Consider the following 23870-nt stretch of genomic DNA (forward strand, 5'->3'; position numbering starts at 1 on the left):
ACCGCCGCCCCCCAAGTCCGGGGACTAGAGAGCTGAGCCTCTAAAACTCGCCCTCCCCGCCACGGGGTGTCAGGGCGCAGGGCGACAAGGAGACGCGAGAGGGAGAAGCAGAGGCCCCAGCAGCAGAGGGGAAGTGGCCCAGGAGACCCCCGAAGGGGCTGCAGCAGGTGGGTCGGGCTGGCGAGGGTCCGCTAGACCCTCAGTGCCATTCTTTCCGGACAGGGGAAGCCGGTGGCCTTGCTGCCCTTGCCTTCGGAGTGGAGGGTCTGCCGCGCGCGTGATGCGACTGAGGGTGCTTCGCCGCCCGCGCCGCGAGACCGCCGCCTCGGGGGCGTGGCCTAGGCTAAGCCCCGCCCCAGGCCCCTCCCCTCTAGGAGTGCGAGCCAGTCCCGAGCGGCGCCATCCCTTTCCCGGGTCGTCGGACCGCCCCTCTTCCGGCCCGCGAGCCCCCCGCGCGTCGCTTCTGGGCCGCGTTCGCTAGCTCTCGCGCGCTAGGCAGCCCGCCCGCTCAGCGCGCGCTTGGCAGCCCGACGACGCGGGAGCCTCATCGGCCGGACGAGGCTTGCGGCGCTCCTTACCACCGAGCGCCGGTCCGCTGAGGCGGTACGTACGGTTCCCGGCCCGCGGACTGTCGGGGTCGCCGAATCTGAGGCCCCCAGCGCGGAGGCGGCGGCGGTGAGGGGACTGGGCCGGGAGGAGGCGGACATGGCGGGGCTGAGGGCAGCGGGAGGAGGGTGGTCCGGGCGCCCTGGAGGCCACGTCGGAGGCTCGCGGGCGGGCAGTGCGTGGGGGAGCCGCGAGGAGTGCGGAGTCCAACCGGCGGGCATCGGCTCCGGCCCGGCGCGAAGGGAGGGCTGGGGCCGAAGGGGGCGGTCCGCGAGGGTTTCCGCGAGCCCCTCAGGGGCACCGCGACGGCGGAGACGCCGCCTAGAGGCTCCTGCCACGTTTCCACGGCGCGTTACCTTCCGCTCGGGGTGGGCGACGGCTCTCCTCGCGTGGCCGTGGGTTTTCTGGAGCCGGAGACCCTGCTTGCTGTCTGGAGGGTAGAGGGAGGTCGCGCCTCAGGGCAGTCGGGTTCTCGAACCCGGGCCGCCGGGGGCTGGAACCTGCCCGGGCGCGGCGGACCCGCGCGGCTCCTCGCGGGGCAGGAAGGGAGCGGGGCTCGGGGCCCTGCCCCCTTAACCCGGGCGCCGCCGCGATTGCAGAAGTCGGACGCGCTCGCGGGCGGTTCTTCCAGGAGCGGGTGGGGACGTGGGGCGCCCCCTCACCTAGGAGCCCCGCGCCAGTGCCGGGCCGCGGGCTGCCGGGGCTTGAAGAGCCTGCCTCTCGGGGTCCGGCGCCGCCGAGGGGCTGGTCCGGGGCGCCTCACCCGCCCCCCGCGGCTGGGATTCCCTCAACCTTGGGAAAGTCTGTCCGGAAAAATACTCGTTTCCAGAAGCGGACACGACTCGCCTCTGGTTACAAGCGAGGGAGAATGTGTACAAAGTTATAAACTCCTGGCAGGCAGGGCTGGGTTTTCCTTGGGGTTCTCCGCCCGCCGCCGGGAGCCGAGGAGCCTGTGGAACAAAGTAGAACTTGAGGAGCCGCCGCGGTGACTACGTCCCCGAGTGACGTCACCGTGCGAGATTTAAAATGGGAGCTTTTCGCTCCGAGTGTGGGTGGCGGGTTTGCGACCCCTTCCTCGAGATACTTCCCTTGCGTACCTCGGTCTTCTGGGCCCTGCTGGGTTCTGCTTCTTGCCTCCCCTCTGGGGCGTACCCTTCGGATCCTCCTGGAATACTGACCTGTGAGGGTGGGTTAAATTGTCAGCATTTCAGGCACTATTCCTTCAAAAGTGAAAAAAAAAAAAAAATTTCCATATGACTCATCTTGTGTTACAACCCAAAGCCACCACTAAGTGGTTCTTTCCTTCCTTTCTTCCTTTTATTTTCTGATGTGAAACAGAGGGCGGGGGGAGGGGGGGCGGGAAAGGAAAACAAAACCCCAAACTCAGATATGTAGAGCAGAGTTGGCAAATTGAATGAAGAAAATGAGTTGGGGGTGGGGTATATTTCTTTAGCGTGATTCTTTGTTTTCTTTGGTGGGGTGGAGGCTGATGTAGTTCCATCAGCAAGTTTCATCCCAAAGCATATATTAAATTGCAGTGGGTTTTCTTGTCTATCATAACGTGGTGGAGTATAAATATAGCTTTATACGTGGAAATGGCTGACTTTTTTTCAACAGGAGGCTGCACAGCAGTTGCAGAGGGCTGGGGTTGTGTGCTGCTGGCCATAGAAGAAACCCATTCTAGGGTTCCAGGAGGAAGATTTGGGTGTCTTCCCATCTAGGATCAGGGTAGCTATGGCTGCCAGCCTACTTCTCAAATACCATACAGAATTTATTTCACACTGACATCCCTTGTTTGAATTTGCACAAGGAGGAAAGGAATCATATTATGAAGACAGACTTTAAGAGGAGGTTTGGGAAAAGAAAAAGGAAGCTAACAGAATCAGCTTTAGTTTTTAAATCTGAAAGAACTATAGGCTAGGTTAGTCAGTTTTTACACCAAACATAGCAGGGGCTGTGTGTCTTTAATAATTGACTCTGAAAAGGTGGTGTTGCTTAGTAAATGCAGCATCTGATAACTCCAAGTTACTTACAGCAGCCAAATGAATGAGCTCATCGGGTAAAGACAGAATATACATTGAAACAATCCCAGTACAAGATATCCAGTACAAGGTTTTTGCTTTTATGGATTAATCAATGATAAATCAGATCTGACATTTAAAAAGAATCCTTCTTGAGGCAGTTCCAAAATGCAGCTGAATCTCTAATTATTCCTTTTAGTTTGATTTTCCATGAATGACCCTGAATTTCCACTTTCTTAAATATGCTTTGATAGAACTGGGGTTTTTGGTCATATTTACCTAAAGGTAAATATGTCTGTGGTCCTGAAAGAATGCTTACAGAAGCTCGATGGTGGATCTTTTTCTTTGTGTATGACAGGTTTGTTGAAATACAGTTCACACACTGTATAATCCATATATTTAAAATGTACAGTTCATTTGGTATTAGTATATTCACTAAGTTGTCCAACCATCACCACAGTCAATTTTGGGACATTTTCATCACTTCAAAAGGCAATTTTATACTCACTGACATCACTCTCCCCCATTCTCCTACCCCTAGGTCACTAATCTATTTCCTGTTTATATAGATTTGCTTATTCTGGACATTTCATATAATTAGTGTTATACAGTATTTGGTCTTTTGGCTTCTTTCCCTTAGAATAATGTATTCAAGTTTCATACATGTTGTAGCACCTATCAGTTTGCCATTTCTGTTGCTGAATAATGTTCCACATTTTATTTATGCATATATCAGTCGCTCCACATTTAGTTTGTTTCTGCTTTTTGGTTATTATGAATAATGTTGCTGTGGACATTTGTGTACAAGTTTTTGTGTGAACATATGGCTTCATTTTTCTCGGGTATAGAGCTAGGAGTAGAATTGCTGGGTCATATGGTAGCCATATATATATGACCTTTTTAGGAACTGCTAAACTGTTTTCTATATTGGCTCTACAATACTGGATTTTAAAGTGGACTTTTTTATGTTTTAAAGTACCAGTTATTTCTTAGAATTTTAAACTTGAATTATTGTAGTTAAATATTTTTGCATGTAGTAAAAGCTATATAGTGAATCATTGTAGTGCTTCTCTTTGAGTGATATCTCTGATTTTTATTTTAGCTAACAGAAGCAACTTGGTGTGCTTTCTTTAGTAAACTCCTTACAAAGGTGATAAAATTTTTAAACATTATTTAATAATAAGGTCTTTATGGCATAAATTAGTGACTGTTCCCTGCTCCAGATATCAGCCAATGAAACATGAGATAAAATTGGGAGGAGGAAAGGGGGCTGTAAAGGAGGTATATTTCACAGAGCTTTATCTTCAAATTCTGATGTTTCAGTTTTTTGAGAAAAACTATTTTATCTTTGCAGGAGAAAATGAAGAACGAAATTGCTGCTGTAGTATTCTTTTTCACAAGACTAGTTCGAAAACATGATAAATTGAAAAAAGAAGCAGTCGAGAGGTTTGCTGAGAAATTGACCCTAATACTTCAAGAAAAATATAAAAATCACTGGTATCCGGAAAAACCATCAAAAGGACAAGCCTATAGGTAAAGGATTAGCTTGGACATTTGAATTGGACTGAGTGAAGAGGATGATCATCAGCTCCTCAAATAAGTGCCAGGCCAGAGGAGTGATGGTGTCCTGTCCATGTCTTTCACAGTTTAGCTGCATCATACCCAGCTCAGGAGTGGCTCAGATTTATTTTTTCCTTATTCACTTTAAAATACAAGCATTTGTTGTTGGGACTCCTATAGCCTGGACTTGGGAGGCCAATCTGTAGACTCCTGGGAATTAGTCTTGTGGTGACAGCATGACTACTGAGTGTTTTTCTTTGTGTATCACAGGTAGCTGAGGATTTTCACAATTGTAGAGGACCCCTAAAACTATCACTTAGTAAAGGGCATGGTAAGAGTTGAGAGAAATGAGTTCCTTGTATCTAAAAGTAAATTACATGCGACATATTAAAAGTTTTCTGGCAAATGAGAAATAAGATTATTAGACATCTGATATGTTCTTGACACAGGAATGATTTCATTTGTACTGTGCATAATTTGTTGTAGTAGAAGCCAGTGTAACCATTTTATAGATGAAGGTAACTTCCCTATGATTCGTAAATGGTAAATACTAGCTCTGGAATTTGAATTCAGGTCTAACTCACCCTAAATTCTTAGGAGCTTTCTGTTACACCACAGTCTGACCACTGCCTTGTCTCTGAGAGTAAAGGCAGTTCTCACTCCCAGCTATCTTTTGTACTCCAGTTTATAAGTTCCATATACAGTTTAAAGAAGAGCAGACTCCTGTAAAACATGTCCTGACATGTTCTCTCTTTAGTATTTATGTGACTACTTGGGAACCTGAGTTAAGAATGTTCTACTAAACTCAGCTGTCAAACTGTGTCCCATTTGTGGACGTGACCAAAAAAATAAAAGTGGAACAGTTGTGACTGTCATGAATACAAATTCTTTTATTTATGCATGTTGCTGCCTCTAAAGATTCCTCCACAAATCAGCACTTCACAGTAAAAAGAATTTTCTTTCAGTCACTGACCTCTTGTCAAGTGTATGACTATTCAGAGTGTCCAAAGGAGGTGAAAATATGACTTGTTTAGTTCTCATTTGTGAAAAGTAAGGTAAGCATGTGATCTGTTGAAAAGAATCAAAGTAATTGATATATTTCTCTCTCATTTTTATCCAAAGAGGTTTCCTAGTATACTGGAAAATGTGGTGCGTGAAAGTAGAAATGTGGATGTAATTCAAGTTATTGTTTTTTATCCTCTCACTTGATTCTCTTAATTTTTTCCTGCACATCTTCATTTCTGATAAAGTGAACAGCTTTTGTGAATTAGAGCTCTTGAGGCTTTTTACACTGATGTAATTGACATTGGACTAAGGCTTTTGGTAGTGCCAAGCCACTGTACTATTACTGAAAAAGGAGACACTGTCAAGTAAATGCTTAAAGATCAGACAGTGTACAATTTCATTTCCATTAATTTTAAAAACTTGAGAAAAAGTTAGCCAAACAGAATTAAATTGGCATGTAATCAGAACTATCATTATTGAGTCATTTTTGAAGCCATCTTTGAAGTAGAAAACTATTAGAGTTAATAGTGGGTTGTTTCTTTTATAAAAATGAGTAGACTATAGAATTAACCAAAGTTATTAGACTCTTCATAGAGTAGGTTGGAAGTGTTCTTTTTCTTCTAAAGTTTTTATAAATTAGTATGTTTCTCTGCAACATATACAAATAAGGGCAATTTGGCAACATTACCAAGATCTGTAAAAATATTCAGTCTTTGAAAACTGAGTCTCCTAAAATCTATTCTAGAAGCATAATCAGAAATGCAGACAAATATGTATGAATATGGATATTTCTTATACTTTATAATTGCAAAAAATTGGAAAGCACTACACTGTCAAGTAAATGACAGACTATTTTTATGCAACTTTTAAAATCTTGTTTTTGAAGAGTGGTTAATGGGTGAGTAGTCACAGTATTTAGAGTGAAAAAAAATAGCATAGAAATATGTATGGTATGCAAATTTTGTTGAAACAGTCTCTAAGCCTTTATATTTACGTATTTTTTTTTTAAGCATAGAGCCTACATCTTCACTGTATGTTAAAAAACACATATATATATATACATGTAAGATCTAACTCCTTACCCTTAACTGATTTTGATCCTGGGCACATGGGACTTTTGAATCAACCTACACAACATTAGAATCTATAACATAAGACCATCTCATAGAAAGGAACAAAGATTTTCTTACATGTTTTAAACTAGTGTTTTTTTTTTTTTTTTTTTTAATTTTTACTCTGAATTTGCTAAATTGTTAATGGTGATGTTCCGGTAAGTGTAGGCCTAATTGGGTTGTTTAATAAGATGAACTTTGGCAGCTGGTCTGGATCTGAACCTGCATTTGCTACTTTCTTGCTGGGTAATGTTGGGCAAGTTACTTAAACTCTCTCTGCCTCCTTTCTTTCTTGCAATGGAGAAAATAGTATCTAACTCACAGGATCAATGTGAAAATTTAAAGAGTTAATATAGACATACTTTGTTTTATTGTACTTTGCTTTATTTCATATCACAGACATTGTGGTTTGTATAAATTGAAGGTTTGTGCAAGCACGCATTGAGCTGTCAGCGCCATATTTGCAATTGCATTTGCTCACTTTGTGTCTCTGTTACATTTTGGTAATTCTTACAGTATTTCATACTTTTTCGTTATTCTGTTTGTTTTGGTGATCTGTAATAAGTGATCTTTGATGTTACTATTACAGAGACTCGATGAAGGTTCAGGTGATGGTTAGCATTTTTTAGCATAAAGCTATGTATATTGTATTTTAGATGTAATGCTATTGCACACTTAATAGACTACAGTGTAGAGTAAATATAACTTTTATATACACTGAGAAATCAAAAATTTATGTGACTGCTTTTATTGTGATACTCACTTTATTGCTCTCGTCTTTAACCAACCCACAATGTCCGAGGTAAGGCCACACATACAAAGTATTTAGAAAACTCTCCATTGCATGATAAACCTTCAAAAAGTGTTATTCTTATTACTTAGAAATATATATTAGCTATTATCTAATGAGAACTTTTTCACTGTTTTAACTGAAAATGGAAATTGACTAATTAAATATAAACACATTATTCTCTTGATGTTACAGTATTACACTTAGTAGTATTATCAATATTTGTCAATTAACTTATATTTTCTATATTTTAAAGCTTTGGGTCTGAAGAAGAAGTAAAATGATTTAATCTAAATTCACCCTGTAAATCGCAGGCTTCTCTGGTGGCTCGGACGGTAAAGAATCTGCCTGCAATGCAGGAGACCCAGGTTTATTCCCTGGGATGGGAAGACTTCCTGGAGAAGGGAATGGCTACCCACTCCAGTATTTTTGCCTGAAGAATCTCTTGGACAGAGGAACTTGGGGGCTACAGTACATGGGGATCACAAAGAGTTGGACATGACTGAGAGACTTAACACTTTTACTCTCATACTTTCACCCTATAAATCAAGATTAGTACGAAAACCTGGATTCTCTTGGTTCATTTCTTAGCTGTAGGCAGTAAATACTTTAATTGTAACTAAAAATTTCTCTATATAAGCAGGATATTTATTTTAACAGGTATTTTTGCATTCATATGGAGAGCCATCTTTGAGCATTCTGTTAAGTAAATGTGGTTGGTATTTCTTAGGTTAAAAGAAAAATTGGGACAGATGGGAATTTCCTGGTGGTCCAGTGGTTAGGACTCTGTGCCATTACTGCTGTGGGCCCAGGTTTGATCCCTGGTCAGGGAACTAAGATCCTGTACACTGTGTGCTGGAACAGTCTTTATTAGTTTAGAATTTTTTCACTTTTTTGCTAACTAAAAAATAAGAAAACCCTTGAGTAACACAACTTAAATAAGCCAGTAACACTTTCGGATTATATTTTACTCTTAATACATGATATAAATGGTTCTGTGTCCTTGACTGATTTGGTATTTAGAGAACAGTTACAGGTAAGGCAAAGGATACCGTTCTTAAACAAAGTAACAACATAGCAAAACTTGTCACAAGAATTTCTGAATATTGTTTAAAACATTAGTTGAGGTCTTTTTGTTAGCTGGAGATTTTGTTATATAGGAATTTGGCTAATTTTTTGCATTCAAAATTCTAAGTAATTTCATGCAACTTCCATACTCCTTGCTTGTTGAAGTATATGTGAGTTTGAGTAGTTACTATCTGAAATGAGGTGGAGCCAGTTCTACTGATTTCCCTGTGCTCATGCAGATGCCCTCTTCTTTCTACCAGGCTGGGTAGCGTTGATGCTGCTGCTGCCTCTTTGCCTTTGGTTCAGATTTGTTATCTGTTCAGGATAGGTATTCCTGAGTTCTTTACCAGGGCTTTTTTTTTTTTTTTTTACATTCATGTTGGCAAATACTAGTAGATATAACTAAGTTTCTGATTTAAATTTATTTAAAGCTATTAACATTACTCCACTTTTTTGCAGATGCATTCGTGTCAATAAGTTTCAGAGAGTTGATCCTGATGTCCTGAAAGCCTGTGAGAACAGCTGCATCTTGTACAGTGACCTGGGCTTGCCAAAGGAACTCACTCTGTGGGTGGACCCATGTGAGGTGTGCTGTAGGTGAGTTCCTGAGTTTGGAAACTGAACTGATTACCATGCTGGAACTGATTTTTATGATATTTCTCTCAGGTACTGCCTATACAAGTACCTTAATGGCCAGGAGCTGGTTGTTTGGCTTTCTTAGATGTTAATTTTGTAAACTATTCTTCTTGGAGGTGATAGTAAGACTGGTTACACTCCTGTTTTACAACTAAAGAAACTTAGGAAATGATAGAGCAGGGTTCTTTTTGAAGAGCTTTACCAAATTTATTGTAGAGTTTGGATACCGTGACTCCCTGTAGGTCGATTATTACCTTCTCGCATTGATGGTGCCCTTGTCTTTCCCCTCTTCAAACTAGGAAAGTTGCTAATCCCAAATAATACTGGATAATTACTTTTGGTTGGTCTCTGTTGCTGTTTGTTTCTACTCTTGCCTCTCTCCCCCCTTCTTGGCTTTTAAGTGGCTGAGTGAAATTTTCGTGGTTTTATTTTCATAATGGAAATTATTTCTTGTCTCCTAATGAGCAGAATTGTAAAAGGTAGGTGTGTTAGGTATGAAATTGAACTTCATTCACTCTAAAAGCATTCACTGTGGACCAGGCATTCTTAGTTGTGGAAATGAAAGTGACATTATTCTTTCAGGTAGTTGAAAGTGTAATAAGGGAGAAGAAAGAATAAGCAGATAACAACAGAGTGAGATTTATGCTATAACAGAAATATGTACAAGATGCACTGGTGGGTGGCACAAAGGAGAAAGTTACTGCCTCACGGAAGACTGTAGTCAGCCCTTGGAATATCAGTGAAGGATTAGTTCCAGGACACTGCTCACCACACACACGTGCGCATACACAGCCAGAACTAAGATCCTCGATGCCTAAGTCCCTTATATAAATAGTGCAGTATTTGCATGTAGCTTATGTATAACCTCCCATTTACTTTAAATCATCTCTAGATTACTTATAATACCTAATACAATGTAAATGCCATGTAAATAGTTGCCTTAAATTGAAAAAGTTCAAGTTTTTCTTTTTTTTTTTTCAAGTTTTTCTTTTACAAACTTTCTAGATTTTTTTCTCTCCAAATATTTTTGGCCTGTGGTTGGCTGAATGCACGGGTGCAGAACCCCTGGATACAGAGGACTGATTTTATTGAGTAGGTGATACTTGAGCTGAGTGGGGAAGGATGAGTTGCAGTTGACTAGACGACAAAGTAGGAAAGATGTTTCCAGGCAGGAGGAACAGGATGAACAGATGCATGGAACCCCCTGCAAGTGATTTCCTCCAGCTGTTCCTTTAGGGTTTTCTCTTTGGTCTAGAGGTACAGTTCACCCGTTGATTGTAGTAGAGGTGCTTTTGATGTAACCCTAATATGTTCTAAAGGTGGTTATAGGCTGTGACTTGATCTCCATCAATCAGAGTGGTGATGAAGACATGCTGGATAAATAAATGGTTATTTGGAAACAATTTTCTGAACCACTCTGGAGCTGCTTGATATAAGCTGGTGTCTTACGTAAACTTATTGCTTTGGGAAACTGGGGGCAGGTAGATTCTCCAGTACTTATTTCTCGTAAAAAGGAACAGCAGCAATTTTTGGTCTGAGAAGGTCAGACAATTTTTAGAGTCTGGGACTAAGGAAGGACTTACTTCAGGCCAGGGTCAGACTTTGTTTTGTAGATACACTTGGTCCACTGAATCCCTGCAGAAGACTTTTCAGTATGCAAGAAATAGGTATCACAAAGTTAACTATATTGAAATACTTACTTTTTCAAGGCCTACACTTTGATCCTGATTTACTCGTACTTCATGCACAGTTCTTTAAGTTAGTTGTGTAGTTTTTTAAGCCCATAAAGACTTACATGACATTTGAAGGGGGATTGTTCAAAATACAGTTGACTTTCCATATCTGAGGGCTCCATATCCACGCATTCAACTTTAGTTCAAAAATATTTGAGGGGAAAAAAATTAAAGATAAGTTCTAAAAAGCAAAACTTGAATTTGCCATGCTATGCAACTATTTACGTAGCATTTACATAATATTCAAAGTATTTGCATAATATTTACATTGTATTAGATATGATAAGTAATCTAGAGATAATTTAAAGTGTATGGGAGGGTGTGGGCCGGTTGTATGCAAAAACCTTGCCATTTTATTTAAGGTACAATACTTGGGCAGCCATAGATTTTGGCATTGGGAGAGGAGGGTGAGGAGATGGTCCTGGAACCAGTCCCCCAGGATACTGTTGTCATAAATCTACAAAAAAAGTAATAGTTTAACATAGATGTGGGAACAAAAAAGCAAGAGTTGAGCCAAATATATTATCACACTGTCAAATAAGGAATATTTAATACAACAGTCTTAAATCATTAGGGGAAAGTTTCTGTATCCAAGGATGTTTAAGCAGTTAGCGAATTACATGAACATTTTGGACATATTTATTTGAAATGCTTAAACCATATCTTGACACCTGAAGAGGAAAGCTTTAGTTACGTGGACATTCTATTTTACTTAAGTGAATACTTCATTTTTGATAATACCAGATAATGAAAAATTACTGAGCTTTCTCATCTTGCTAGTATAAGAAAATCCTTGCATTGCCTTCTGTATGATCAAAATTTTGCCCCACGTTGACTATGATGTGAGTTTCTTCACAGTTAATAGAAAAATTATCTTCAGAATGTTCATTAAGTAATGATAGAAATCCCAGGGGAAACAAAGTGTACTAATTGGGTAGAGATGATTGCTGTAAATTAATAAAGGAAATTGAGATATTCATTAGTGCTTTTGAATCCAAACTGGGAATATTCTGAAAATTAAAACTTGATATAGCAGTTACATAGTTGAATAAATAATCTGAGTCATTAAAATAATAAATCATTGTATACTAAAGGCTATGGTTGCAAAAAATATTTGAAATCTACTCAGAACATTCTTCAAAAATTATTCCATCAGGATAGATACTGGAAGAATGCAAAAGCGTTATATAGTTAGAAAGGTTATCACTTCATGAAATACTTCAGATTATACTGAATAGAAAACAGATCTTTATAAGGAGAAATCCTGCAAATAGCTGGCATGTTATTATCTACTCAGTAGTCTACACTTCTTTTTTGTTTGTAATTTCTATAATCTTTTCTTTTCCTGATAAAGAGCATTAGATACTATTGATATTTTTCAAGTTAACGTAGTTTCTTTTGCCTGAGTTGAAATTGTAGTTCATGAATTCTGTGTTGTGAAGAACTCACCCAATTGTAAAGGCATTTTCTACGAAGAAGAATCACCAGTTGAAGAACAATCACTATCCAACTATTTCCAGCTTCCTCATCCTGCTGATAAGAAACTAAGGCCTGGAGAGATTGAATAACTTGTACCTGGTCACAGCTAGTACATGGCAGAGCAGAACCAAAAACATGTCTAGTGCTCTTTCTACCATCCTATAGCAGTTTATGAGATAGACTGAGAAAGAATAGAAAAAGGGAATTATATACTGTATTTAGATTGCATTTATGGCCCCATTCAGCCCATGAGAATGGAAGATAGCACAGCTGAAAGAAATAGAACTCACCTATGAGACTACTTGATTACCATTTTAATGTTCGTAGACTTTGTTGTAATTAGACCTTTTACTTAATTGTAAAATCCTGATTCAGAAATAATTTGAGACGAGTTATCTTGAAATTAATTGACATCGTAGTTAACCTTATTTTTCTATTGAAGTCGTTCTTATATTTTGTAAGCTTGGAATCATTTGTTTAACTTTTAATTACATGTTGTGTAAGACTGCTTAAGAGTTCATTTCCTTTGTCCTAACACTTCCTAGAAATTGTTCCATAGTGTTTATGATGTATAATTTATTTGAATGGATTTGTGGGTTTCTCCTCTGTCCTCTCAATGAAAACTCCTAGTTTTACTGTGTATTATGCTATTTTCCCCTGATTGCAGATTTTTTTTTCTAGTAACCAATAGCCAAAGTTAGATATCCTGACAGTTTTTCTTAGAGCAAGGCTTTAAAAATGTTTTGGAAGGATTAAAAACACTGCTTAACTTAAAAGAAGTGAACATTTATCATAAGAATCTCTGTGAAATCATCAGTGTAATTCAAGAAAAATCCTTTTATTTTCCTCAACAGTAGCTGTATTTTCTTTTTCTTTTTAACCTCAACAGTTGCCTCAGTTCTCATTTTTGTCAGTGTAGATAATAGGAAACACAGGCCCCTTTTTAAATTTAATTGCAGTAAAAGTAATCCCATAAGAAACATCTAGTTGATTTTTAACTTGAATTACTATGATCTACAATATTAGGGTCAATTAAAAATTCATTAGAAAGTTTTACTGTATTAATGTAAATGGCCAATACATTAATGTATGGCCAGTTTCAATGGTGCATACAAAAGTGTAATCAATGAATTTCTCTTGGACATTAGGAGGCAGTAGAAAAGAAAATTGGAAAAGAGAAAGAATGAGGTCACTTGGTATGTTAATAGACTGGAAAACTGTGGCCTGCCTGTTGGCATGGAGCTGGGTTAACATACTATATATGTAGAATCAAGTTCTGGGAGGGTTCCTTCTTGGCCTGGGACTGGTGGCATGTCCAGACCTGTTCAGTTGTTTTTATGGACATTTATTGCTTTGTTGATGTAACTTCAAGGTTTCTAAGTTTTTTGGTTTTGGATTTTTTTTATTAGGTATGGAGAGAAAAATAATGCATTCATTGTTGCCAGCTTTGAAAATGAGGATGAGAACAAGGATGAGATTTCCAAGAAAGTTACCAGGGCTCTTGATAAGGTTACCTCTGATTATCATTCAGGATCCTCTTCTTCAGATGAAGAAACATGTAAGGAAGTGGAAGTGAAACCTAATTCTGTGGCTGCGACCCCCAGCCCTGTGTACCAGGTAACCATGAAGTGGCTCCATACTGAAAGTCCTGAGCAGGGCTTGCAAGGTCATCCTGGGTAGTCCTGCTCATATTGCCCAGGGTTTCTGACTTGAGATTTTAGATCACAGTTCTTGCCTTTCCACACTAAGGGGAAGCTGTTTCATCTGAGATGAGAATAGGCATCCTGAGTCATTTTATCAAAGGTCTGCTTTACTATTCAATAAGCAGGATAAATATATTTCAAAAAGAATAGGAAAAATCATGGAAATAAAACATTCCTGATGTTTTAAAATCCTTAGTGCTTTCAGAAACAGCCACTTTTTTTTCTTTTTTTGTAGCCTTTAACACTTCCAATTTGTAACTTCAGGTTTAACTTTCATGTTCCTCTTTTTTAAAAGAAACCTCAATAAATTTTTCTTTAGTTAATTTTACATTCAAACCAAAACAATATCTTTCTTTGCCTTAACATGTAAAGAATCATACATATAGCAAGCATGAGAGCTTCCCTGCTGGTTCAGTTGGTAAAGAATCTGCCTGCAATGCAGGACACCTGGATTCGATCCCTGAGTTGGGATTATCCCCTGGAAAGGTGACCCACTCCAGTATTCTTGCCTAGAGAATTATATGGACAGAGGAGCCTGGCAGGCTACGGTCTTTGTGGTCACAGAGAGTGGGACACAACTGAGCAACTAACACATAGCAGTCATGCGTGTACTTTGTTCACTTATTTATTACTTATACCCCACATACCAAAGAACAGTGAATGTATTATAGTTTGAAAAATTCTTAACAACAGTACTTTTCAACAGGAAATACATTTTCAAGTAAAAAAAGAAAATGAAAAATCTTTTGAGTTGAGCCTTATTCTGTACATGTACTTTTTCTGATTTTGAGTCTATTTTTAAATATACCTGTTTTTATTAAGTTGGCTTTAATTAGACATAATTAAACATAACAGGTTTCTGGTAGGGTTTGATTTGGCCTAAAATAAGAATTTAGACCTTAATGAGTAAGAAATCAGAGTATCACGAGTATTAGAAACTGAACCTTTAAAAAATTAACTTGAAACAGTATGTGCATCCATGATGAGTTACTTCAGTTGTGTCCGACTCTGCAACCCTATGAACTGTAGCCCACCAAGTGCCTCTGTCCATGGGATTCTCCAGGCAAGAATATTGGAGGGGTTGCCATGCCCTTTTTCAGGGACTCGTCCCAACCCAGGGATTGTACCTACATCTCTTAACGTCTCCTACACTAGCAGACAGATTCTTCACCACTAGCGTCACCTGGAAAGCCAGAGTATTACAGTGACACGTCCTCTTCCCCAACCACCAGTCTTGTGCCCTTGCATGAAGGTGTTTGTTACCAGTTACTTTTGTATCCTTCCCAAGAGAGTCCCTATATAGATAAGTAAACATAATATTTGTATTTCAGGGATCATTTTAAGACACTGACATAAGTATTTTGGACTTTTTTCCCCCTTGTGTGATGCATTATGTACTACAAATTACCATTGTTAAATTACCTGCAATTCATTGAGATGTGTGATAATTTTATCTTAGAATTTTATTTGTTGTTACTCAGTAAAGCAAGAATATGAATCCCAAATTGAACTTACTGCTACTAATTTTTACAAGTAAATTGACCTTTAATTTTTAGATTTTCTTTTAAAACTAAATTGTACTTGTTTTCCCCCTTGTTGAAAGACTACTGGGATAAAATTCTAACAGAAAAGCATAGAAATGGAAGTGTCTTTTATGTGCTTTTAAAATAAAACAGTTCTTCTCGACATTACATTCACTTACAAAACGTTTCATAATGGAGAAACATAGTTCAGCTCTTCACAGTCATTGTGTAGAAAGTTGGAGCAGATGGTCCACTTTAAGATCTTTTTTACCTGTCCATTCTTTTCATCTTGAATCTGGCTTTACCAAGAAGAACCTTAAAAAAAGAGGTTATCAAAGTACAGACAAAATAATTTCTAGCTTGGGGGTCTTTGTTCTCTGATAGGGGTCTGTGTTTTCTTAAAGGAACCTCCAAAGATAATTCTCCACTAAGAATGAAGATTATGTAATTTCTTCCCAAATTGGTCTACAGATTCACCTTGCTATCAAAATCCCAAAAGGTTTTTTTCTAGATAAAATTCAAAGAAAGGAGAATCAAGTCAGAGATCTCACACTAATATCAAGTCATTATGTTTATCAAGACAGCGTGTTAATGGTTTATTGTTGTTTAGTCGCCAAGTTGTGTCCGACTCTTCTGTGACCCCATGGACTGTAGTCCGCCAGGCTCCATTGTTCATGGGATTTCCCAGGCAAGAATAGTGGAGTGGGTTATGATTTCCTTCTCTAGAGCATCTTCCCTACCCAGGAATCAACCCTCCTCTCCTACACTGGTAGTTGAATTCTTTACCACTGAACCACTAGGGAATCCCTGTGGTAATTAATGGTTTAAAGAAAAACACAAATGTATTATTGGAACAGATAGTATACTCCTATATGTACAAAAATTTTTAAAATAAGTGCCAAAGCGATTCAGTGGGGAAAATCTATAAGAACTGGTACTGAAACAACTGGATAATCCATTTTTTTGAAAGTGACCCTAACTGCTACCTGATACCATACATTAAAAAAAAACTCATTTTAAATGGGTCACAGGCCTAAACATAAATGCTAAATCTCTGACACTTGGAAGAAAACATAGGGAGATAGGGAGATACCTTTATTATTTAGAATAGGCAAAGATTTCTTCCAAAAATGTTAATAAATTTGACCTCATCAAGATTAAAAATCTTTGCCCATCAAAAGAAACCATAAAGAAAATGAATGGGCAGAAGTATAGGCTGGAACAAAATATTCTCAATACATATATTTGTCAAAGGACTTGTTTTCAGAATATAAAAATCAGTCCTATAAATCAACAATAAAAGACAAATGATCCAACAACAGTGGGTATAAGATGTGAAGAAACACCTGTACAAAAGAAGTTATATGAATGACCAGTAAGCAAATGAAAAAGGTGCTCAACCTTATTTGTTATCAGGTAATTGTAAATTTAAGCCACAGTGAAACACTACTTTCAGAATGGTTAAAATTAAAACATCTGACAGTACCAAGTGCTGACAGGGATGTGAAGAAGCTGGATTCATAAATTGTTGATGGAAGTGTAAAATATGGTACAACCACTTTGAAAACTGCTTGGCACTTACATATGCATCTGCCCTATAACCCAACAGTTCCACTCCTAAGTATTTAACAAGAGAAATTAAAAGAACCATATCTGCAAAGCCTCTTACTAGAATGTTTATAACTAAGCTTTTTTTGTATAACAGTAAAAAGAAATCCTTTAACAAGTGAATGGGGGAAGATAGTCAGATATTCATTCATATAGTAGGATAATAGCAATAAAACATTTCATAATAGACACAGTACGGAAGGACCTAAAAAAACATTCTGTTGAGCAAAAGAATTTTGCCAGGGAATTCTTTGGTGGTCCAAAAAAACATTCTGTTGAGCAAAAGAATTTTGCCAGGGAATTCTTTGGTGGTCCAGTGGTTAAGGACTCTTGTTTTCACTGCCAAGGGCACAAGTTTGATTCCTGGTTGGGAAACTAAGATCCCACAAGTCATGTGTTACAGTTCCCCAAAAAGAATATTGTTAGACACAAAAGAATATATACCTTCCAATTATATGAAGTTCACAAACAGGGAAAACTCAGTCTGTGATAGAAATTTGAACAGTGGTTACTTGTGGAAACCAGTGTTCCAGAATTGTGTCTACTTTCTGAGTTTTAAAAGCTTACCAGGACCCCAATCTAGAAAGAAATGAAAACATTCCACTTCGCTATTAGTTTGTAGTATAGGTCAGTTATTAGTTGGAACTCATAAATTTTTTCATTTCCCCATTATTGTAGGTAATCAAGAAAACTGTGCATACTAAGGTTATTCACTGCAGCATTGTTTTGTTTGCTTTTGTGCATTGTTTTTTTAAGACTGAAAGCAGCCAAAACGTCCTGTCAACAAGATACCACTTAGTTTAGTTATGGCGTAGTCATTGCATTACTATCTAGCTGTAGATTTATGAAAAAAGTCATTATATATTGATATGAATGTCTCTGATATGTATTATTAAGTGTAGAAGCAGTATGCAGAATTGTGGATATTTAATGTGTATATAGATGTACACACAAGTATATTCATAGAATATCTCTAAAGGTAATAAAAAAATTGATTAGTGTCTGCTGCCTCTGAGAGTGTAGCTGGTAATCAGATAAAGAGAGACTTTTTTTTCTACTACATACAACTTCGTGCCTTTTGAATTTTCTATCCTGAATGTAGTGCTGTTATACAGAATATAAATTTTTTAATCTCTATGCTAAAAGCAGATTAGAAATCAGAGAACTCTGAAACTCATAGTCACAGGGCACAGTATTCTAAGCAGAGAGGTCCAAAACTGCTGAAAACATTTTGCATAATGTGAACTTGATGTCCCACTTGACTTACAATGTTCCACTTGACTTACAGGATAATCTAAGACTGTTGTTCCAAAATGCTAAACTGGCTACATTAGAATCACCTGCAGAGTGTCATCAAAATACCTGGCCTCTCTTCCTAAAATTTTGTTAATATTGTTCAGTAGAACAGGACTGGGGCATGATGTTTTTGTGTTTAAAAGCTTCATAGGTGACTCTTTAGCCGGCTTTGGACACCAGCGGTCTTAATCATGATGTGTCCTTATAGGCCTCTACTCATTCTTTGTTTTCATCTTTTCTGGTTGATAGAGCCAGAGACTACCTGATTTTCGAGGGGTGTGTTTGAGTTTATTAATTTTCGTTCATTTGAAAAACACTGATCACTTACTTGAAGTTTTTAACATATTTAGACTTGACTGTAGGGAATGTCCCTTAGAGCTACTCTTTGGGTTGTGGGTGAGTGAGTTTGTTTTTTATTAATTTACCATTTTCTTTTTCCTACAGATTTCAGAATTGATATTCCCACCTCTTCCAATGTGGCATCCGTTGCCCAGAAAAAAGCCAATAATGTATCGAGGGAATGGCAGTCAAAATCACTACCCTCCTCCCATTCCATTTGGTTATCCAAATCAGGGACGGAAGAATAAACCATATCGCCCAATTCCAGTAACATGGGTACCTCCTCCTGGAATGCATTGTGACCGCAATCACTGGGTTAATCCTCACATGTTAGCACCTCACTAGCTGCTTTTGTCTGTTGGTGTCATGTTGAGAGAAGGTAGAATAAGCCTGACTACACATTAAAAGTTCATACTTAAAGTAGTAAAGTTAGATGGGCTAAACCATCAAACTTATTTTTATAGAGAAGTTATTAAGAATAATCTTTTCTTAAAAATATATATGCACTTTAGATATATTGATATAGTTTGAGAAACTTTATAAATAAAGTTAGTCAAGTGCCTGAGTTTTTAATATTAAATGAGTATTTATATATTGTGCATCAGCTCTATTGCTTATGAGGATACTGTAGGAGTGGATGATCTGTTCTAGCACCTTTGAGCATTTACTTTATGAAAAGTATGTAAGTTATTTATACACATGAAAATCTATTTTATGTCGTTTAGAAGAATTGCATAAAATCATGTAGTTGCAAATAAAAAGTAGTTTGAGGCATGACGATGTGTGCTTCTGTTCTGTGCATAAACAGGGAAGAAGAGCAAAAGGGATATCTCACTGCAGTGTGTTTAATTAAATATTTAGCAAAGAAAAAGCAATGTAGCAATTTCCATTTTTCTTTAAAAAATTAATTTTTTTATTAACTATAACTTTCCCAAAGGCTATAGTAGCAAGTGATTCATATAAAAAGTCTTAAAATTTGTTAGTAGTAGCTAATTGAAAATATAAATATAGTGAAACATCTTTCAGTCATCAAATCACTATACATAAGATTTTCTTAGCCTAGAATTTGGCCTGTACAAATGTTGATAAGACATCTGACTTATATGCTTAGTGCCAGTGCATAAAGCAGAAATGTTCTTGTAGATGCTCTAAACCCTGCCTTGTGCTTTTTTTCTTCAACATGTTAAAGTCTTTATTAGTGGTCTAAAATAAAGTCAAACAGTACAGTACTTCAGATTCTTCAGTGGTCCTTCGTATTTATACCACTGTAGTGCCATCAGTCTCGTAAGTGTACTTGAACTACAAAAAGAAAAAGAGATACAAAAATTTGGATTAAAAAAAAAAAATTGGATTTTTTTCCCTAAGGTAAACTAAGAACATAGCACTTTCTTATTATCCACATCTTTAAATTTCTAGTCCTAAATTATTTGATCAGAAAAATCACCACTTGCTAATAAACACTGGATGTCCTTGGCTGTTCCAGATATTCCTGTTGCCTGGTGATAAATTCTGTTGAGTATAGACTACCAGAAAAGTGCACAAATCATAAAGATACATAGCTCTCAGGGTACATGGAATTCAAAATGTCTGCAATCTCAACAGAAAATTTAACTTTTAAAACTTAGAGACTTCTGGTTTTACTGTTATTGTGCTCTTCAATAGTGTTAATAATTGTTGAGTCGTGTCCAACTTTGGCGACACCATGGACTGTAGCCCACCAGGCTCCTCAATCCATGGAATACTCCAGACAAGAATATTGAAATGGGTTGCCATGCCCTTCTCCAGGGTATCTCAGACCCAGGAACTGAACCGAGGTCTTCTGCATTGCAGGCAGACTTTTTACTGTTGGAGCCACCAGGGAAGCAAGAAGCCATATGCAATTTTTTACACATGCATCACTACGAACAAAGCTGACGGAGGTCATGGAATTCCAGTTGAGCTATTTCAAATCCTCAAAGATGAGGCTGTGAAAGTGCTGCACTCAATATGCCAGCAAATTTGGAAAACTCAGCAGTGGCCACAGGACTGAAAAAGGTCAGTTTTCATTCCAGTCCCAAAGAAAGGCAATGCCAAAGAATGCTCAAGCTACCACACAATTGCACTCATCTCACACACTAGTAAAGTCATGCTCAAAATCCTCCAAGCCAGGCTTCAGCAATACGTGAACCGTGAACTTCCAGATGTTCAAGCTGGTTTTAGAAAAGGCAGAGGAACCAGAGATCCAAATTTTTTGGATCATCGAAAAAGCAGGAGAGTTCCAGAAAAACATTTATTTCTGCTTTATTGACTATGCCAAAGCCTTTGACTGTGGATCACAATAAACTGGAAAATTCTTAAAGAGATGGGAATACCAGACCACCTGACCTGCCTCTTGAGAAACCTATATACAGGTCAGGAAGTAACAGTTAAAACTGGACATGGAACAGACTGGTTCCAAATAGGAAAAGGAGTACGTCAAGGCTGTATATTGTCACCCTGCTTATTTAACTCATATGCAGAGTACATCATGAGGAACACTGGGCTGGAAGAAGCGCAAGCTGGCATCAAGATTGCTGGGAGAAATATCAATAGCCTCAGATATGCAGACGACACCACCCTTATGGCAGAAAGTGAAGAGGAACTAAAAAGCCTATTGATGAAAGTGAAGGAAGAGAGTGAAAATGTTGGCTTAAAGCTCAAGATTCAGAAAACTAAGATCATGGCATCTGGTCCCATCACTTCATGGGAAATAGATGGGGAAACAGTGTCAGACTTTATTTTTCTGGGCTCCAAAATCACTGCAGATGCTGATTGCAGCCATGAAATTAAAAGACACTTACTCCTTGGAAGGAAAGTTATGACCTAGACAGCATATTTAAAACCAGAGACATTACTTTGCCAACAAAGGTCCGTCTAGTCAAGGCTATGGTTTCTCCAGTAGTCATGTATGGATGGTGAGAGTTGGACTGGGAAGAAAGCTGATCACCGAAGAATTGATGCTTTTGAACTGCGGTGTTGGAGAAGACTTGAGAGTCCCTTGGACTGCAAGGAGATCCAACCAGACCATCGTAAAGGAGATCAGTCCTGGGTGTTCATTAGAAGGACTGATGTTGAAGCTGAAACTTAATACTTTGGCTACCTGATGTGAAGAGTTGACTCTGGAAAAGACCCTAATCCTGGGAAGGATTGTGGTCAGGAGGAGAAGGGGACAACAGAGAATGAGATGGCTGGATGGCATCATCGACTCGATGGACATGGGTTTGGGTAGATTCTGGGAGTTGGTGATGGACAGGGTGGCCTGGCGTGCTGCGACTCATGGGGTCGCAAAGAGCTGGACACGACTGAGCGACTGAACTGAACTGAAACCATAGTATCTACTTTTTTTTCTGAAATATATAGTGAATGCTTATTCAAACATTGATATTTAAAGAGCAGAAAGAAAAGAATGCAGGTAGGAATGAGAGTAGTGCAAAGAAGAGTGTCTCAGGAAGGCAGACTCATGAGCAGGAGCCAATAGTGACAAATTATAAAATGGCTGACGATTACTGAACATGTGCATTTTGGTATACACTTCATAAGAGTTTATATATATATGTACACACATACTTATGTATATAAATTATTTAATCACAGTGTCTCCTGCATTGCAGGTGGATTGTTTAACAACTGAGCTATCAGGGAAGCCCCTTACCGACTGAGCTATGGTATTCTCTTAGTTTAGACTGTATTTCAATGAAAAAGAAAAATCACTTATCAAAATTATCGGCCACAAGAGGGCATCAGATGTTCTTTTTCCAACTTCCAAACTAAAGGTGGTAATTGTAAACAATCTCCTTTCTCCAAGGAAAAGTATTTGTGGTTAGTTTAAATCACTGTTTTTCCTAGATAGCTACGTACAGAAGTTGCTTCTTGTAATGGAGAATGTTAAGTATGCCGAAGTTATTACATACATTGCTTTACTGGAATTATTTTTGTTAATTAAAAAAAAAATGTATAGTTCATTTAGGAAATAAAAGTACCTGAAAGCACAAAGAAAGAGATCATCAAAATTAACTATAATCTTTCCAGCTGAGATAACTATTTTATCTAGCAAACTATTTTATCTAGTAGCTGAGTTACTATTTTAGTGGATGGGGATATTTAAAAGAGGGAGCTTTTACTTTATAGACTTCTGTTTTGTTGTTATGAAATATACTCATTCTATGGTCTCACAATTTGAGAATGTGGAACATTTTCTTATGTCATTGATTTTTTTCCTAAAACATGACTTTTAATATTTTCATGGTATTCATATTTATGTACCTTATTTGGTTTAACCAGTCTTTATCATTAGCTATTAAGCTACCGATCTCTTTAGGAAATTTTTTTTAGCCACACTATTTAAATATATACTCCTTTGTTGGAGGTGGTTGGGGGAAGGGAGGTATTCTTTTGAAGTCCAGAAATAAATGAGGAAATTGGTTTTGGAGCTGCCAGTTTAATTTACGTACAGAAAGTCTATAGACGATAAATTTCTTAAAAGTGAAGTTAATAAGCTGTAAAATTTCAACAGAAAAATAGGACTGTTTCACTAAATTCAATGAAAAAAAAAGTTTTGTTTTTGAATCTTACTGATCATTCATCAAACACATATAGAGACATGAAATAAAATTTACTGATTTATAAACTTTGTTTAAAGTGACTGGATCATGACAAATGTAAACTTAAATTTTTTCATCTGAGTTAAAGTGAAATCTGATTATTTCATGTTTCCTAATATTGCCAATGTAAATAGAGACCATATTTAAAATCAGATATTGATAACTAATAAGATCAAATTATTTCACAAATAATTGTGAAAAGACCACTTGTGGATGCTCGATAGTCACTGTGAAATCTGGAAAGGAATACACAAAGAACTAAAATGCAAGCTGTCTTACAGGGATTTGGCATGCAGATTTACTGTAAAATTACCAATCCTAGCACGATTAGGCGGAGAAGGCAATGGCAAGCCACTCCAGTACTCTTGCCTAGAAAATCGCATGGACAGAGCCTGATGAGCTGCAGTCCATGGGGTCGCTACTAGTCCGACACGACTGAGCTACTTCACTTTCACTTTTCACTTTCATGCATTGGAGAAGGAAATGGCAACCCACTCCAGTGTTCTTGCCTGGAGAATCCCAGGGATGGTGGAGCCTGGTCGGCTGTCGTCTATGGGGTCGCCCAGAGTTGGACAAGACTGAAGCGACTTAGCAGCAGCAGCAGCACGATTAGGATTGCCAGTCAAAAAGTTTAGGTGGGAAACCATTACAAATGATCTATCCATTAAACATGTTAAATATTTAAAATGTATCAATATACAGTCAGTCGTCTAATATCAGGACTTCCCTAGTGGTCCAGTGGTTGAGAATCTGCCTTGCAATTCAGTGGAAG

General features: G+C 38.4%; 2 protein-coding genes across 4 annotated transcripts in view; one reads left to right on the forward strand and one right to left on the reverse strand.

The window, feature by feature from the left end:
- Positions 1-416: 416 nt before the first annotated feature.
- Positions 417-23124, forward strand: BTG3 (BTG anti-proliferation factor 3). Of its 2 annotated transcripts, none has more exons than XM_055421973.2 (5): positions 417-675; positions 3982-4160; positions 8622-8759; positions 13420-13627; positions 18585-23124. In XM_055421973.2, the coding sequence occupies exons 2-5, from the start codon at positions 3988-3990 to the stop codon at positions 18822-18824; spliced, it is 759 nt and encodes a 252-aa protein (XP_055277948.2). In that variant the 5' UTR covers positions 417-675; positions 3982-3987; the 3' UTR covers positions 18825-23124. The 2 variants fall into 2 exon arrangements, with proteins under 2 accessions (XP_055277948.2, XP_055277937.2); XM_055421962.2 differs by having other exon boundaries at positions 418-603.
- Positions 19641-23870, reverse strand: part of CXADR (CXADR cell adhesion molecule) — a 70149-nt gene continuing 65919 nt past the window's right edge. Inside the window, exon 8 of one of the 2 annotated variants that reach the window (XM_055421898.2) lies at positions 19641-19778. In XM_055421898.2, the coding sequence (XP_055277873.1) occupies positions 19737-19778 (42 nt within the window). In that variant the 3' untranslated portion in view covers positions 19641-19736. The remainder of the gene's footprint in view (positions 19779-23870) is intronic. The other variant, XM_055421908.2, reaches the window with a different exon arrangement.

This window comes from Moschus berezovskii, chromosome 1, assembly GCF_049115385.1.
Source record: "Moschus berezovskii isolate FMDL1 chromosome 1, NW_MosBer_1.0, whole genome shotgun sequence".
Classification (NCBI taxonomy): domain Eukaryota; kingdom Metazoa; phylum Chordata; class Mammalia; order Artiodactyla; family Moschidae; genus Moschus; species Moschus berezovskii.